The following is a 15,403-nucleotide window of genomic DNA, read 5'->3' as shown; positions in this document are numbered from 1 at the left end:
CTACACACGAGCTGTTTCTGTCCTTTGTGAGTACTCATTTGAGTCTTGACATTATGAGTTTTCTAGTCATGTTGCATAAAAGACTAGATGTGTTGGGTCAAAGAGATTGTTGCTTTTGTGGCTGTACTACAAAAAGGGTCTACTGACACATCTGCTTCACTGACCGGGAAATGAACACGGGACGTGGCAGTGAGAGTGTCGAATCCTAGCCACTAGACCACCAGGGAGTGTGTTAAAGCTTGAATATTCTCTGTGCACAGCTGAAGCATTGTGAGTTTAGATTGGCATGGAAAGAAGAGGAAGATGTTACAGTTTTTAAACTTGGACATTTTAAAGTGGATCAATACACTGATATGCTTTTTATACAGTAAATGTCATACATGTTGCCTGTATTAGATTCAACTTAAAATGGCTGTTTTTTGATTTGCCAATTTTTACCGTCTTTCCATTTATTCCAGTAAGGTCAAGAAAAGATGGATGCCTAGTACCTACTTCTTTTTTTTTTTTTTTTTTTACAGTTGGACATATGGCATTGCTTATATATAAGAAATCGCTACACATGAGCTGTTTCTGTCCTTTGTGAGTATCGTATTTTTACCCTATTTGTCGCTGTTTTTTTTGCATAATTCACATGCTCTGCGACTTTTTGGCCAAAGCAACATGTTGATGGATGTTTTCCCATATTTATAAACCAATTTTTGACTGAGCTGTTCGGTTTCATTCATTGTTACTGAAACAATTGAACACTACCATTTTCAGCCTGTAGATTGCGCTCGAGTTGTAAGGCATGCCGTTGTATCATGTAATAAATAAAAGTGGCCTCAGTAACTTTCCAAAAAGTTCAAGACAAAAAGAACTGGACTTTATTTATTATACTTTACTTAATACTTTGTTGTTTTTTCCTTGAACTTTTTTGTATTTACCATGTCCTCGATGACTGATAAAATTTATCAGCTTTTAATGACACAATCGGCTTACCAAAGCCTGCCACCTTCGTTCTTCCCGCTGCTTGGAGCAACTGTCAAATCAGCTTAATTTCGCTGGATTTCCCTCACGATATGCAGCTAATTCGACCAAAAAAGTGCATTTATTAAGTACATGTTCAACTGATACACACCTTTGCTATAATTCTGAGCAAACAAATAATTGTTTTAGGTGCTTATATTGTTAAATTTAGGAAAAAACGCATATCGACTAGTCCCTCTGCACATTCCTACTTCCTCGTATTGGCTTTTGAAATACAGCTGATTTTACATTCAAAATCCATTTATTAAGCACCAGTTAGACTGAGACACACCTTTGCTATAACGTCGAGCAAACGAATAATTGTTTTTAGGTGTTTATCTTGTTAAATTTCGAAGAAATGATCAGCGGCTTGTCCTTCTGCACATGCCCGCTTCCGCAAATCAGATTTTGAAATGCAGCTGATTGGACCTTTAAAGTGTATTTATTAAGTAAAAGTTCAACTAAGACACACCTTTGCTATAATTCTAAGCAAACAAATAATTGTTTTTAAGTGTTAATCTTGTTGAATTCTTATTAATGTCCTCCCGTGCACGCTCCCGCAACTGCCATTAAATCCTGTCTAACCCTGAATGCTAGAAAACGCCTTGTATCTGTCACTTTCCTTCCCTCAATTGATTATGGTGATATTATTTACATGAACGCTCCTACAAGAACCCTGCAGATGTTGGATGCTGTCTATCATGGTGCACTAAGATTCATAACTGGCTGTGATTATCGTACCCACCACTGCACACTGTATTCACTGGTTAACTGGACATCATTAACTTCACACAGACTCTCTCACTGGTATATTTTCATCTTTAAATCACTTCTTGGTCTGTTGCCTTCATACATTTCCTCCTACATGTCTCTGCGTGAGTGCAGCTACGGAGTGCGCTCTCAGGACATTATTACCTGCAGTGTTCCCTCAGTGAGGACTGAACTAGGCAAAAGGGCCTTCTCCTATTCCGCTCCTGTTTCCTGGAATATCTTACAAAAAGATTTGAAGCTCTCGACCTTGACCTCTCTAAGTGTCTTTAAGAATCTGTTGGACACCTGGCAGGGACCAATGCTGACATGTTCCTGTTTTTAGTTTTCTACATTTGTCTTGGAATCTAGCTGTTTTTTTGTTTTGTTACCTTTTCCTTTTAGCCATCCTATTTGTTAAAAAAAAAAAAAAAAAAAACTGTAGTATGCTTTTTTATAACTGTTTATTGTTGTTGCTGTTTTCCATTGTTGTCATCTTTCTTTGTTGAAATCAGGTCTCTCTTGTAAATGAGTCCTCGAGGCTCAATGGGATTTACCTGTATAAATAAAGGTTGATTGATTGATTGATTTGGCAGCCAATTGATTTTTGGCACAACACCGGCCCACATTTCTGGGTTGTCAGTGGTGATGCATAACAAATGTAACACATCAGCGGTGACGCATAATAGATGTGACACATACGGCGAAGTGACATGTTTATGGATTTTTCCACTTCATTAGACATATTTGGACTGATGTGACTTATAGGGTGGAAAATACTGTACTAATTTAAGTCTTAACATTATGAGTATTTTAGCCATGTTGCATAAATGGGTGGATGTATTTGATTAAGGAGTCTGTTGCTATTTTAACTTTACTACAAAAAGGTGCAATGACACATTTGCTTCCCTGATTGGGAATTGAAGCCAGGCTGTGGCAGTGAGAGCACTGAATCCTAGCCACTAGACCACCAGAGACCTGCCCTCTACAGTTGTCATTGTTGTCTACTGCTTGTCATCATTCTTTGTTAAAATCAAGTTTCTCTTGTAAATGAGTCTACGAGGCTCAATGAGACTAACCTGTATAAATAAAGGTTGAATGAATGAACATTTTTTTTCTTTCCATACAGTAATAAAATATATATATATATATATTTCTGAGTCAAAGGTTTGTCCCAATTGTCACACAGGCACATTTATTAACAAACAGCTTTAACTCTACTAAATGTCTAAAAAAAAACAATTTACATATTAAATAATAATCCTCTTCAGCTGTGTCGCCTCCACAACATTAGTAAGCATGTGTGAAGCAGCACATGAGGGAGGAGGGGCTGTGTCAAGTTGGATGGACAGAAAAAGGAGAACATCACAGATTTTCAAGTCATACAGTGAGAGGTGGTGCAGCATATAAAGCAGTGGCTTATCATATGGCTAATGACACAGTCCTTAGCGGCTAACAAAATGGCTATCTTGATCCGTCTTGTTCCACAGTTGAGACTGGGATTGTGTTTAGCGATAGAACAAGCGGCTGATTTATTAATGTCGCACCACCTCACACTGTTCCTCTCATAAGGCACAGCATGGCTAAATGAGTCTTGACCCGTGGTTTGTTTCAGGGAAGGAGGCTGAAAACACAGTCGGCATTGCAGCTGCAGTTCACACACGTTTACTAACGTCGTGAAGGCAGCGCAGCTGAAGAGGATTATTATTTAATATGTGTAATTAAAGTTCTAAAAAATAAACTATTTAATATATGTAAATAGCTATTTTTTAGATATTTATTTGTACTGTTACAGCTGTTTACTATATGTGCCTATGTGACAATTGGGACAAAGCTTTGACTCAGAAAAATGTTTTTGTTAGCACCAGCACAACTTGTACTTATATATGTAAATAAATGTCTACAAAACAAACTTTAATATATGTAAATAATTTATTTTTGACATTTATTTTGTACAATTCAAACTGTTTACTATTTGTGCCTGTGCCAACTGGGACAAAGCTTTGCCTCAGGAATATATTTTTGTTATTATTTTATGGAAAGAAAAAAATATTGAGATATATATTGTATATTGTGATTTATCTTGAAAATATTGAGATATTCATTTTGGTCCATATCACCCAGCCCTGCTATCATCCAGCTGGAACACTGAGTCTGGCTTGTTATTAAGCCATGTCTCTGTGAGACAGAGTACAGCACATTTCTTCATCTCCTCTGAGGAACTGACTGTCAGTCGCAGCAGATCCAGCTTGTTTTCCAAGGAGCAAACGTTGGACAGGAAGAGAGACGGGATATGTAATCTGTTAGCCTTAGCATTAGCCTTCTCACTAAATAGTCTCACTAACACGCCAGCCCAGCTTCCTCTCTTTTCCCCAGGCACGATGCCTCCTCTTCCCATTAAAGTGCTGCTGCCTCCACACTGATATCTGTAGAATCTGAAGTCTGCCGAGCGTAGTTTTCAAATTGTTGTTGATAGCTGATGTATCCAGAGTTAAACCCTCTCTTATGCTCATAAGTTCGGTTCAGCTATAATTCACACACAGCCACTGGCCAAAAGGATGGCCCAGCACAGAAGATCAACATCATCAGGCCAGGATTCTGCGGTCTACACTCATCTCCAGGCCAGCGGTCACTCTTTCAAGGATGAAGATGTTCACATCCTGGACAGAGAGGAACGATGGTTTGAGAGAGGAGTAAAGGAGGCCATCTTTGTGAAAAGAAATCGTCCATCATTAAACAGGGGTGTAGGCCTCCGGGTTCAACTGTCCCCCTCTTACAATGCTGTTATTGCTAGTATCACTCAACCCCCTGTGAATAGTAAACAGCCATCAGTGTGCTAATGATCCATTGTTAGGCTGATGGTCCTTCTTGATCATGTGATCAGCTGGTTTTGGTTGTCAGCAGCAAACTGGTTGATCCACTCTGAGAAGGTGCTATTTAAGAGACTGAGCTGAATACAGCACCTCAGACTGAGGAAGTCTTTCGGATGAAAGACGAAACGTCTCTACATTTTTTTTTACTTTGTTTTGTTTTTTTGAATGTCCAGAGGACCAGATTGAACTTTTTTGGATTTTTCTACCTGGATTATTGAGCATGCATCAGGATATTTTTCTACCTGGATTATTGAGCATGCATCAGGATATTTTTCTACCTGGATTATTGAGCATGCATCAGGATATAATTCACACACCTAAGGAGAGCGGAATCGGGCATGGAGCCAATTCCAAAACTAATAAAAACTGGGTTTTCACTGTAAAGCTGCAGCCCGGCTGAGCGCGGCCATCTTGGCACAAGCACTTGTATCTGCACTAACAATATTCTGGATATAGCACAATAAATGAAGAGTAATAAAATCAAAAAAGTTCTTTGTCATGCCTTGAAATAAAATGTTTAATATATGTTAATCAACTTTTAAAAAATAAACTTGTTAATTCTTTTTAAAAAAATCAGATTTTTTTTTTAACATTAGCTTGTTATCATTTAATTTTGCCCATCTGATTCATAATTTCATGATCTGCAACTTGTTTTTGTTATCCTTAGTTTCAAATAGTTACCATTATATGTTGATGTTTTGTAGGTATGCTGAACTGCAGACATACACTGAACTAGACTTCCATCCAATAAAAGATGGACATTGTGACATCATTGTTGAAAAACCCACTGTTTTTATGAAACTTGATGCTGGTAAGTAATCAAGATTTGTCTGACTTAGTTTAGGTTTTACTATCTTAATGAATTGCTAAATGTTTTACTTCTATTATGGATTACGCCTAAAAAAAAAAACCCAACAATAATGTGGTACATTTGTGTATAATTTGTGCAAATTTAAATTAATGCTAATTGCAAAATGAATTATGTTTTGGTATACCAGTGTTTCCCCTACCATTATCCAAGGAGGGCACCCCGCCTACCGAAATCTCCCACCCCCACCCCCCCACCCCGAAATCTGCCACCACTGACGTATTGCTAAGCTAGCGGCACATAACAAAGATGCACTAGCTTAAATGCTGCATACATAGAGCTCTGCTTCTCTCACCACCACCCCAACCCCATCAACAAAAATCACCAAAGAGATGAGGGCCCTCCCAGGGCAAGTGACTTAGGGGAAACACTGTATACAGATGAATTGGTCTCAAAAGTATTCACAAATGCATAAACAGTTTTTCAAATGTACACATTTCAAACAGCACAAGTAGAAATATGTTACGCATACAAATCACATAATGTGCTCACACAAATTCCTGGCTGTGGACGGATCAGTCGCACAAGCCCACATTTCAATTTGCCAGTGCTTGTGATTTTGAGGCTTTTTCCACATTTCTGATTCACAAATGTAATGCTGTGTTCTAGGCTGGTGAAACGCTGGGACATATGGGATTTACTAGGTTATTAGAAACAACACATATGACTTTATCAGTACGTCTTAACCCCTAAAATAAAACACATACACTTACACTGACATTGAACAGCTGAAATAAATTACCAAAAATGGGCAAGTTATTTTTCTGGAATAACTACCAGAAAAATGTTGAGAGCAGCATTGTGCTCTTGCAGCAGTTCCATAGCCTCTTCTAGTGGACAGTTGGCAGGATGGCAGGGTGACGACTGCAGCAAAACCTCTAAAGTAAAAATAAGTATGTGCATGTAGAAAGAATAAAGACAACAGTTGTTGCCAGTGAGATCAAACAAGTAAACATGTATTACCATTAATAATCTAAAACAGAAGTTATCCATGTCTGATAGTTTTGTACAGATGTCCCTTTTTATCACCAACCTTGAACGCAGCACTTCATTTGTGAATCTAGATTGTTAAGACAGTCTCCAAAGTCACATGTACAGTTAAACGGATCTATGCGCTTGTGTTGGCTGATCCGTCCACAGCAGGAGATTTATTCACGTGCGTTTGACAACATGTATGTGCAGCATGTTCTTACTCGTGTAGACTGAAATTGGTACCTTTAAAAACTGTGACCAGTCGTGTTAATGTATTTATTTGGTGTTAATATTTTGTTGGCCAATTTATCTTAATTTTTAAGCAGTCATTTTATGTTTACAAACTGTAATTGTCAATTTCCTCGAAGCTCAGAACCTTGTTTGAATTTTGCATTGAAGTCCAAGTTTTTTTCTTCCTTTTCTTTATTTCTTCTTTTATTTTATTTTATTTTATTGTTTGCTAGCCTACCAGATAGAAGTATGCACATCATTATGTTAAAAATAATATTTATATATATTTTCTTTTTAACAGGGGTGAACATGTACCACCATTTCTGTGACTTTGTCAACCTCTACATCTCCCAGCACATTAACAATTCCTTCAACACAGATATTAACATTGTCATGTGGGATACGGTGAGTACCAATCTCCCCAATTAATTCCTTTGGTGGAAAGAGTTTTATCCACCGATGGATTCTGTTTTTCTTTTTCTTTTTTTTAGTTTAGTGTATTTTATTGTGCTTAAACACACACTGGACAATTAACAAAACAAAACTTGTTGAATTATAACAAATTAAAATTACAAAGTAGTAGAATGAAAGTAGTTGAAGTAAACATATTTCAGATTATGTCAATACCAGTGGAGAACCGTGGCTATTAGAGCTGGACCTTAAGCTAGGATATAATCTTGAAGCACGCTATGAAATGCTAAGGTCAAATATACCATGAGGTTGTGGTACAATTGTGTCATATTACCTTTAGTTTTGCAAAACAGAAACTTGCTGAACCAAAGGTGCTTTCCTAACATATATATATATATATAACAGCTGCTTCATGTGACTTATGACATATTTGTTTTACAATAACTTACAACAACCTAAACATAAATGACAAATCAATACTAAATGGAACAGCCAACACGGACAACCCATCTGAACTCATAATCTGGAAAAAAAAATTACAAATTTCTGTTTTAGGATTATCCAGCAGTCCCTGCAGCTTAAGTCACTTGCATTTAAATTGCATATAATTTTAATAATTACATTGAAATTTAACAGTAACGCAAAGAATGTCCTGTTTCCGTAAAATCTCATCATGTAATGAAAACAAAACACAAGTGCATTTTTGAAAATTATTGTTGTAAGATTAAAAGAGATTTTTAACCTTTTATTTTTATTTTTATAGCAACTACAATTTCAGTGCAAATCATTTAATTTGGAGGTTGCAACTGAATCCATCACAAATCTTGACAGGGCAAAAAAAAAAAAAGAGCTTTGGTTATTCCCACTTTACATTAACATTAAGAGTGGTTAATTTTCTGGAGTGTCCATGACTGACCTTAGCCTCATCTAATGACGGTGAAGTCCTAACCAATGAGAGAGAGGCTTTAAACATATTTCTGCCTGGAGACGCAACTTTAACTCTTCTGATTGGATAACTGTATTTTCATGATTTACAAAAAGTTTCTTGCTCAGCTGCAATCTGATTGTTGTAGAAAATAAGTGGGAAAAGCACAATATAAAAAAATAATAAAAATAAGAAAAACTAGATTTCAAATGTGCTGAATTCTTCTTCTCTAAGAAAGGCCCTGAAGGTTCTCCACTGGCCAATACTTAAAAAAAAAAAAAACATTTTTTAACTTTTTTTTTTTGTTTTCTTTTTCTCAGAGTTATTATGGTTATGGAGACCTGTTTAGTGAAACGTGGAGAGCCTTTACAGAGTTTGACATCATCCACTTGAAGACTTATGACTCAAAACGAGTGAGTACAACTTAATTTCTGTGAGCTAGTTTTACTCTTCCATAAGACACTCTTAATTATTCCTTAATAGCCTGTAAAAGTTCTTTAGAATTGTTTTTCTGATACACTCTAAGCTTATTTATAGCAGTTTTGCACTGAATAATTTCAACTAAACTCATAACAGATAAGAAATGAGAATTTTAGAGGTATAATAATGCACCTAAGTCATAGTTGGGTACATATTTCAGGATCACAGTTTGGTACGTGTTCATTCAATCAATGATTCAGTCAATGAATCAGTCAATCATCGGGTTGCCATCCAGTTTGGAAGAACTGGACTGCTCTGAAGACATGTTGGCAACAGGCCACAGTCAGCAGCGAGGCACCAAAATAGGCCTCCAGAGAGTAGCAAACAGCAGGCGGTCAGACAGTAACTGGTTGCCAGAGGTATTGGGACACTGAATGACAACAGACTGCTGGACAGTAGCAAACATTTGGTCTGCCCAACAGAAACGGGCCACTGGACTATAAGCTAATAGTAATGCTAAGGTTCAACACACAAAATTTGGTGGCCATGTACATAATGTCAACCATGTGAGCTAGATTACTTGAAAAAAAAAAAAAATGATGACTTGCATTTTGGTGTGTGGCTAGGCATAAGAAAGATCCCTTAAAAAAAAAAAAAAAAGAACCGCCACATCAAAATCCAAGATGATGACCGCCATATATGAATGAATATACCTGTATGTGGAACCTGCGTAACTTGAAAAGTAATTAACATACCAACTTCCTCTTTGGTGTGTGGCTCTATCTAGGTTTTAAAAAGGTCACTGTCTAAAATCAGGTTGCCAAGTACAAGTCCAAGATAACCATCACCGTATATATATGTAAACAAGCCTCCCCTACCATTTGAGGAAACTATTAAGCTTTACAGTTTTTATATTGCCTCAAAGTAGAGTTTCTTCAAATGATTTGCATGGGCCTTAGGGTGGCTGAAGATTAATCTATGGTGGCCCAGGCTACCCTTGGTCACCCCTGGCTCCACCATTTGCATGGTTGTAATAAAATTGCTCCCTCGACTTGACATGATCCTACTTCTATTCTTATACACATTATAACTCATACCCATTTGAATATCTTGTACCAAAAACATTAAGGTTTACTTGCATCCCCTTTTCAACTTCAGTCCAGAAAAACACTCATTTGAAAAACTACAGACAATCTTAACTATTCAAGTCACACAGCAATGGAGGACACCAGCGTACCTCTTGTTTAGTTCATTTATATATTTCAAAGGCACATATGATTATAAAATGAGTGGCTGAATTTATTGCTCTGGATAACCAACCAATTGTGGTTGTGGAGAAAATAGGTTTTCAACAAAGCAACTGGTCTTCAGCTCTGTAGCTGAAGATGTTTGGCTTCCCATCTGGGAAGCTTGGTACGCCACACTTTCCAGTTTTAAATTGAGAACGCTTCCTGGATAGGAGGTAAACTTTCTTCATCTTCTGAATAGAAGTATAGTCTTTTTTTTTTTTTTTTGGATTTGCCATGGCAAAGATGACTGAGAATATCAATCAGCAGGTTGAGTCTTTCAGTCCTTTTGTAATCAAATACCCTGAGTAGGAACACATATATCTACAAAAATAAACTATTAAAATGTTCTGTTGTGAATGACTGCCCTCTTGATCTATTTTCATTTGTCAATAGGTTTGTTTCAAAGATTGCTTGTTCTCCCTTCTTCCAAGAATGAGATATGGCCTTTTTTACAACACACCACTGGTAATGTCCTTCACATATTCATGCATGTTTTTTTTTTTTTTTTTCATTGTGTCTTTTTTCAAACAAGTTCAAAATAAAATTAAAAATTAAAAAACTGCCTGAAATTTTCAGGAATAATTATTGTCCCCCTCAGCTTACAACAATTTTCTGATAGAATAACATCACTAGATCAATAACAATAATCATGCTTGTAGTCTGGGATTTACAAAATAACAGTGTAACACTTTTTCATTACTTATTATTATTATTATTACATCATATGATAAATAACTTATTTGCATGACACCTTCAGTGGAGCATTTTCATTGTGTGGCTTCACTTTTGAAGGAGTGCAGTCATATTTATAAGCCCGTCTAAGGCAAGACTCATTATGGTATGTATGATCTTTGAACAACCAATGAGACCAAATAGAAAAATCAACCAAATGAAAAGTTTATTGAGCCTTAAAGCTCTTTAAATCATAATAATTTAGCTTGTGTGAGTTGTTTGTACAAGTCAATTTTAGTTTATTTTAACTTTATTTCAACACAACTTCAAACGTAACAAATACATTATTTCATTTCACGTGTGACATTTTCCAAAATAAAGGAACTGCCTGCAATTTTATATATATTTTATATTTTTTAGTTATTCATTGGTCTATTTTCACAACAAGCACAATAATATCCAGTTCAACGAAAACCATCCTATTATGCCCAATATTTATTGGATGCATTCAAACATCAGCAGAAGCGACTGCGCTTAGGTTATTTAAATGATAATTCCAAGGTAATGACTATAAAGATGATACCATATAAATATGTGTTGTCCCGTGGTTCCAGCCTTGAGCAGTGAAACATTGCTCGGTCAGCCTCAAGCTGATGTTGATTTTCGTTGCAGGATATATCATGTTTATATTCATGTGTTCACATTTAGGACTGCTCTGCAGGAGTCTTGAGTATGAGAAATTCACTGGCTCATATAAAATTCATTTCATGGAGATAAGGAAATAACCTCATCTCCATGAAACAACCTAACAGTTGTCTAATTCTCACTCCTGAATACATTTTTCACCAGTATGATGTGTTACGCTGTGTGGTCAGAATCTTGTTACCCTTGAATTTTTTTTTTTTCAACTTGTCGAGTATTTTTTGTGACAAATTATCTTTTCTGTGACATAGGGGTTATAGGGGTTTTATTATAAATTACAGATACTGAGCATATAAACATGCATGAAGGAAAGGGACCCTTAACTTTTTGTGTTCATTGCAGGTCTCTGATTGCTACACTGAAGGGATGTTCAGGGCTTTCTCTCAGCATGTCCTGCACCGGCTGAACATCTTTCAAGATGGGCAGAAGGTAGTACAATCTTCAAGGAGTAAATCCTCTGCCTTTCATGCCATATTTTTTAAACTAAAATCATGTTTTGATGAGAAATACCAAAGTTACAGCAGTTTAGTTAAACCTTGTAAATATCATACAATATTACAAGATCTTTCAAGATGTGTATTTTTAGGCAACTACCAGTTAGCCTAACATGCATGTTTTTGGTCTGTGAAAGGAAATTGGAGTATTCAGAGAAAACCCACACATGCACAAAGACGTGCAATCTCCACAGAAAGACTAACAAGGTTGAATCAGATCCTCTGGACAGATTCTTCTTTGTTGAAACGTTTCGTCTTTTATCCAAAACACTTCTCCAGACTGAGGAGTTGCAATTAACCCAGCCTTATAAGCAGAAACTTCTCAGAGTGGATCAACCAGTTTTGCTGCTGACAGCTGGTTTTGGTTGTCAGCAGCAAAACTGGTTGATCCACTCTGAGACGGTGCTATTTAAGAGACTGAGCTGAATACAGCTCCTCAGACTGAGGAAGTCTCTCGGATGAGAGACGAAACGTTTCTACATTTTTTTGTTGATTTGCTTTGTTTTGTTTTTTTTGAATGTCCAGAGGACCAGATTTAACTTTTTTAGATATGTGTGAACATCTTCATCCCTGAAAGAGTGACCGCTGGTCTGGAGATGAGTGTAGACCGCAGAGTCCTGGCCTGATGATGTTAATCTTCTGTGCTGGGCCATCCTTTTGGCCAATGGCTGTTTAGTTTCCCCGATGTAAGACTGATCACCCTCCTGACACTGAACAGCATACACAATATTACTCTGTTTGTGCCGGGGGACTGGATCTTTGGGATGAGCCAGTCTTTGCCGTAATGTATTTTGGGGTTTTAAAGCCACTGGGACGTTATGCTTAGAAAATAAACGTCTCAGTTTCTCTGATACTCCCTCAACATATGGAATGACCACTGGTCTGGGTCTGGGTTCCTCCTTTTCGCCTGATGGCTGACTGGAGTCCTGTTTGGGTTTCTTCTCTGCTTTCAGGAAGGCCCAGTTAGGATATCCACATTGCTCTAGAGCCTGTCTTGTGTGGGATTTCTCCTTCTGCCTGGCTCCTGAGTTAGTGGGGACGCTGTCTGCTCTGTGATACAGAGTCCTGATGACTCCTAACTTGTGCTCCAAAGGGTGATGGGAGTCAAACTGCAAGTACTGGTCTGTGTGGGTGGGTTTGTGGTACACTGCAGTTTCCAAATGTCCTCCATCAGAGACTGAGACCTCACAGTCCAAGAAAGCCAACCTGTCATCTTTGAGATGAACTTGATGTATTTATCCACAGAGTTGATGTCATCAATAAAATGTTGGACTTAATGAGATTTAATTTTAACCCAGGTGTCATCAACATACCTGAACCAATGACTTGGTAGTGTCCACCCTGAAAGGTTCCCAGCTGGGATTTCAGCCAGCAACCTTTTCACTGAGAAGTAACAGCTCTACCAATTATGCCACCATGCCGCCTAACTTTTTTTTTTTTTTTTGCAATCTGTCTAATTCACTTTATTTGTTCTCAAGGGGCAGTTAAAAAAATGGAGCATTAAAAGCAGCAGCAGCAACTCAAAGGACTAAACCAGACCCACAGTGCAACATAACTAAAACATACAACACCTGCAGCGAAACTCAACATACAAGTGACATTCAGTCAATAAAAACACAAAGGCATCGACAACATACAGAGCAACGCTCAACTGCACTCACAACAACAAATGTAAATCAGACACACTGACCATCATTCAGGGGTTAAATGGTAAAGATAGAAACCACACGTAAATAAGTTATGAAAATGCATGTATAATTAATACAATTTAATAAAATGCATATATAAATAAAAAAGAACAGTTGAATATGCTATAGAACACATGGATGCACATTCTCCAAAATGCAGTGTTAATATCATAAATTGTGTAAAATGTAGGGGCATTGGAAGCAGCTGTTAACTACACGCTCATAACTCTGTTGTCATGAATGTTAGGTATAAATTTGGGTAACAATAACTCTTTCCAACAACCCAGTGTTAAAAGAAGGCATACATCAGTACACTGAGTTTTTTTATGCCCAGATTAGAGTGGATGTATCTTTATAACCAGCATCAGCTTCCTGATAGCCTCTTCCTTTGTCCAGAGCTGCTCATTGGCTGTTCATGCTAAGAGGCTTTGCAGTGAGACACAGTGCTGATGATGATACCAGAAGAAGAGGTCTTCTTGGTCCTGACCCTCTCCACAGCTCTTACATTTATCCCCAGATTAATAGCATCATCCATACACTCCCAGTCTTAAAGCTGCTACTCTCCTTCTTGTCATCTCTTCTAGTTTATCTTCTCTTATAATCACTGTAGTCTTGTTTTACTTACCACAGCTTTCTCCTGTTTATTTTAGTCAGATAATATAAATTAGATCAGAGCTAAATGAAGAAAAACATTTTGCTTCCAGGTTTTGTAATTTGGGCATTTACAGGAATGTGTTAAGGTATTGAGCCGACAACAATGAACGTGTTATCTCTGGCGTTTGTTCTCTTACTAAGCTTGCATACACTTTCTGAACACAAGGTGGCAGCAGAGACTGCAGAATGAAAAGTAATCGTCCACTGGCTGTTCAAACATCCAGGAGGAGATTGAGAGGAGGAAAAAAAGATGATTTTCAGACATTTCTCTCCGTCTGCTTTGCTGTTTGTAAGAGGCTTTTGATGCAGAACTATAATGAGCAGCATGTTTTACAAGCGGCCTTTCTTTTGTGTCCTTGGCTGATTGATTATTGGGTTCAATGCTGTTTTCAGGAGGGGCGTGTTCGTGTCACCCTGCTGGCGCGCAGCACAGAATACAGAAGAATACTTAACCAAGTGGAGGTGACTTCAACCGCTTCCTCCCTCCCCTGTTTTATTTTTCACTTCACTCTCATCATGCTGTCCTCTTTTCCTCTTCCTGCTTCTGTTTTATGCAACTTTACGCTCCCATTCCCTGCACCACCCCTGTCATTGATTAGCCATCCACCTATGCTTATTTGAAATCTGTTTTTGCTATAAATGGCTCAAGTACAAAAAGACTGTGATTTACGAAGTCAGTGCCTCCTTGTTTGTTTGTTTGTTTGTTTACAGCTGGTAAATGCCCTCAAGACTGTGTCACTGCTGGAAGTCAGTGTGGTGGATTATAAGTACAAGTGAGTTATGGGTTGTTTGTTTGTGTTTGAGCTGCCTGACATACATGTGACTCCACTTACGTCTTTCAGGGAAATTCCCTTCCTGGAGCAGCTGAGGATCACCCACAACTCTGACATTTTCATCGGGATGCACGGGGCCGGGCTCACTCACCTCCTCTTCCTCCCTGACTGGGCTGTCATCTTTGAGCTGTGAGTGGCAGTTTTTTTATTCTTTTATTTTTTGGTTCAAGTGTGTGTGAAAGACGGAACGTCAACAGAGGCTGTGGAGCAGAAAAAAAAACAAAAAAAAACACCAGTTGCTTTGGCAGCATCCGGTTTTTAAAAGTACCACTCAACCACTCGCGGTTTGAGTGTGAAAAAGTGCCTAATTAATCAGGCGCTCATCACACCTGGCAAGCCTTGGCAGGAAACCTCATAGGAAAGCGTGTGTGGCTGCCCAGGTGGCATGGTTTTGTGTGGATTTCCATGAACGACACAGAAGAGTGCGCACACATACAATGAGAGAGGGGGGAGATTGAGAGGGCAGGGAGAAGAATTTCAGAGATGAGTGTCTGCATATTTTCTTTTCAGATATAACTGTCAGGATGAGAGCTGCTATCAAGATTTGGCTCGTCTGCGGGGCATTCAGTATGCGACTTGGCAGAAAATGGACAAAATGCTCCCACAGGACAAGGTGGGA

At 37.9% G+C, this 15,403-nt stretch overlaps 1 protein-coding gene across 1 annotated transcript in view; it reads left to right on the top strand.

The window, feature by feature from the left end:
• eogt (EGF domain-specific O-linked N-acetylglucosamine (GlcNAc) transferase) overlaps positions 1–15,403 on the top strand; it is a 184,978-nt gene that overhangs the window by 168,333 nt on the left and 1,242 nt on the right. Inside the window, exons 6-14 of the mRNA XM_037678622.1 lie at positions 5,330–5,436; positions 6,998–7,101; positions 8,353–8,445; positions 10,135–10,206; positions 11,458–11,544; positions 14,345–14,413; positions 14,663–14,724; positions 14,794–14,913; positions 15,295–15,397. Of these exons, the coding sequence (XP_037534550.1) occupies positions 5,330–5,436; positions 6,998–7,101; positions 8,353–8,445; positions 10,135–10,206; positions 11,458–11,544; positions 14,345–14,413; positions 14,663–14,724; positions 14,794–14,913; positions 15,295–15,397 (817 nt within the window). The remainder of the gene's footprint in view (positions 1–5,329; positions 5,437–6,997; positions 7,102–8,352; positions 8,446–10,134; positions 10,207–11,457; positions 11,545–14,344; positions 14,414–14,662; positions 14,725–14,793; positions 14,914–15,294; positions 15,398–15,403) is intronic.

The sequence above is a fragment of the Nematolebias whitei genome, chromosome 7, assembly GCF_014905685.2.
Source record: "Nematolebias whitei isolate Nwh7 chromosome 7, NemWhi1, whole genome shotgun sequence".
NCBI lineage: Eukaryota > Metazoa > Chordata > Actinopteri > Cyprinodontiformes > Rivulidae > Nematolebias > Nematolebias whitei.
The sequence above is the reverse complement of the archived record's forward strand: the minus strand, read 5'-3'. Positions and strand labels throughout refer to the sequence as shown.